This window comes from Penaeus vannamei, chromosome 9 (assembly GCF_042767895.1).
Source record: "Penaeus vannamei isolate JL-2024 chromosome 9, ASM4276789v1, whole genome shotgun sequence".
NCBI lineage: Eukaryota > Metazoa > Arthropoda > Malacostraca > Decapoda > Penaeidae > Penaeus > Penaeus vannamei.
The window spans coordinates 24651061-24654458 of record NC_091557.1 but is presented as its reverse complement, the minus strand read 5'-3'; the positions used below and the strand labels follow the sequence as shown (position 1 = coordinate 24654458).

Here is a 3398-nt window from a genome sequence, read left to right as displayed (position 1 = left end):
CAGGCACACCACGTCAAGAATTTTCCGCTACATATTAGCAAGTTTCCGCTACTCCAAGTTATCAATTTCCCGCTCTATAATGGCGTCCCTCGCGAGCGGTCGTTACAACGTTTCCCTCCCACGTAGGTTAGCCATGGGGATATTATCGGGTTGGTCACGGGGGTTTTCTTGGCCCCTTCCTCTATTCCCTTTTATTTCTTTAGCTGTTTGTTCTTTATTTATTGCCTTTGTTATTGTTTTGTTTCATTTGCGTCGGATTCACGAGGGTTGTTATTTTGACGGAGAGTATGAGCGGGAAAATATCTTTTGATTCGAGACTCAATGACAATGTTCTTGTATCATTCTCATTCTCATCATTCTTCGCTTCACTCCACTCTCTCTTTATTATTATGAAAAAATACGCAAGGACGAGATCACTCGCTATGGTTCGTATAATTGATTTTATTCAAATCTCACTCCCTTTCCTCCTCTTCCCCCTCCCCCCCTCTCCCCCTTTCTCTCATAATCAACCGTATCTTGTTCTCACAGGCACCATCCCTTTGCCTGTTTTGTTTATGCTGATTTTTATTCTTGTCACTCTGCTACTATTTTTCTTGACTGTTTTGTTTGCATTTCTCTCATTAATTGCATTTTTCTGTCATGTTTATGTTTTTTTTTTATACTAGGACAGGTACATATAGGTATATCATATACTTTCGTGCATCAGTCTTTTACACGTTCACATTTTTCTTCACACACACATTAAATAATATTAAATCTTCGCAGTGAAAAAGTACACCAAATCAGTACCTCCCAGCACATCATGTCAATAAAGACCAAATGCACACAAGAAACAAATAAGGTTTTAGACCTTACCTGCACACGCGCCTCCGTCAGGTCAATCTTCATAGCAATTTCTTCCCGCGTGTAGATATCAGGATAGTGTGTCTCCTGTTCATGAAAATTTATTTCGTTAATATATAAAAGAAATCAGTATGATTATATTTACATTTACTTGATGTAACAATAGTAAAATCTATTTGATGTAACATGTGAATACAGTTGTTTAATTCATATGCTTGTTAGTGAAAATAGATAATTTAGATAATAAACTCATTATCATTATAAAAAAAATGCCTTTTTTTAACTTTGTTGTTAGTAAGGGCGGTATTGTTGTTTTTATCATTAGTCCGTTATCAGTATCTCAGTCTATTATCATTATCATCATCATTATTATTTTTTAAAATTATGTATTATTGTTATTATTATCATTATTACTAGTAGTAGTCGATTGTTATTATTATCATTAATATGATCATTTTCAGTATTATCATTATCATAACTATTATTGTTATTACTCTTATCATTATTACTATCATTATTATTACTATTATCATTACTTTTATTATTATTATCATTATTATTATGATCATCAATATCCTTTTTATCATTATCATTAGTATTATCATCATTACCATTATTACAATCATTATTATTATCATTATCATTACCTTCACCATCTTTGTTGTTATTATTATCATTATCATTATCACTATTATCATCATCGTTATGATTATAATTGCTATGATCATCCTCATATTATTTCATTATTGTTATTATTGTCATTATTATTACTACTGCTATTATCATTATTTTCATCATAAATATCACCATTATTACTATTTATTATTATTATCATTATTATTATTATTATTATTACTATTATCATTATCATTATTATCATTATCATTATTATCATTATCATTATTATTATCACTATTATCATTACTATTATCATTATCATTCTAATCATCCCTACTATTATCTTAAAATTATCATTGCTGTTAAAATTATTATTATTATCATTATCATTATCATTGTTGTTATTATCATCATTATCACTACCATTATCATCATTATCATTAATAGCATCATTATCATTATCATCATAATCATTATTATTTTCATTATCATTATTATGCTTATTATCATCATTATCATTATTATCACTATTGTTATTAATATCATTTTTATCATCATTAATGTCATTATGATTATTACTATCACTGTCATTATGATTATTACTATCACTGTCATTATCATAAATAACATCATCATTATCTTTATCTTTATCTTTATCATTAACTTAATCATATATTTTTATTATTATTATTATCATCAACAATATCATTATTATTATGATTTCTATTATCATTATTATTATTATCATTATCATTAATATTATATCATTATCATCACCATTATCATCATTTTTATTATCATTATTATCATTATTATCATTATTATTATTATTACTACTATCGTCATCATTACTATTATCAATATTGTCATTATTTTATTTTCATTACCATTATTATCATTACTATTATCAATATGGTTATTATAATTTTATCATCAGCATTATTACCATTATGATAATTACTATTACTATTACTATTACTATTATTATCATCAACATTATCATTATCATTACCATTATTATTATCATTCCCATTAATATCATTATCTTCATTGTCATTATCATGATAACATTGATAGTAAAAAATAACACAAAAAATGATCGTCATTACTATCATCAACATAAGCAGTAACACCACCATTCTTATCATCACAATAACCAACATTACCATCGTTACAATGATAACCAACATCGTCGCCATCACGATTACAAACCATTCATCCTCTGTCACAATCATCACAATCCTTATCCTCGCCTCACCTGAAACGCCCTCTCGAGCTCCTTGAGTTGCGCGGACGTGAAGGTGGTTCTTATCCGCCTCTGCTTCCTCTTCTCGGACAGGACCCCCTCGTGGCCGCCGTACATCTTGTATCCTAGGCCGGCTGCAGGAGGGTGAGGGGGCGGAGGAGAGGGGGGGGGGAGGGCAAGGGGCGGAGGAGGGGAAGGGAGGGAGGGAGGGAGGGAGGGAGGGAGGAAGGGAGGGAGGGAGGGAGGGAGGGAGGGAGAAAGGGAGGGAGGAAAGGAAGGGAGGGAAGGAAGGATGGAAGGAGGGAGGAAGGGAGAGAAGGAGGGAGGAAGGGAGGGAGAGAAGTTGGGAAGGAATGGTAGAGAAAGAAATGGAGAAGATGAAGGAGAGAGAGAGAGAGAGAGAGAGACAGAGACAGAGACAGAGACAGAGACAGAGAGACAGAGACAGACAGAGAAAAAGAGGGAGAGACAGACAGACAGAGTGTGTATGGGGAGTGAGGGAAGGAGGGAGAGAGAGAGAGAGTTTTGTTAGTCTTTGTTAGTATGTTGACTACGGGGAAGTAGGGTAGAACTGGAGATATTATGGTAGATCTGTCGGTCTACTGATATCTATGGCTATAACATGACCTTTTTTTTTAGTAAGTTTGAATGCTATTTTTACGCTGAAATAACGGCACGTCTTTGCGACTTT

The 3398-nt window shown here is 32.5% G+C and overlaps 1 protein-coding gene across 1 annotated transcript in view; it reads right to left on the bottom strand.

Annotated features, from left to right (window-relative positions):
- Positions 1-656: 656 nt before the first annotated feature.
- Positions 657-3398, bottom strand: part of LOC113819724 (paired mesoderm homeobox protein 2B-like) — a 34546-nt gene continuing 31804 nt past the window's right edge. Inside the window, exons 3-5 of the mRNA XM_070124967.1 lie at positions 2720-2841; positions 790-930; positions 657-692 (exon numbers count right to left, since the gene is read on the bottom strand). Of these exons, the coding sequence (XP_069981068.1) occupies positions 657-692; positions 790-930; positions 2720-2841 (299 nt within the window). The remainder of the gene's footprint in view (positions 693-789; positions 931-2719; positions 2842-3398) is intronic.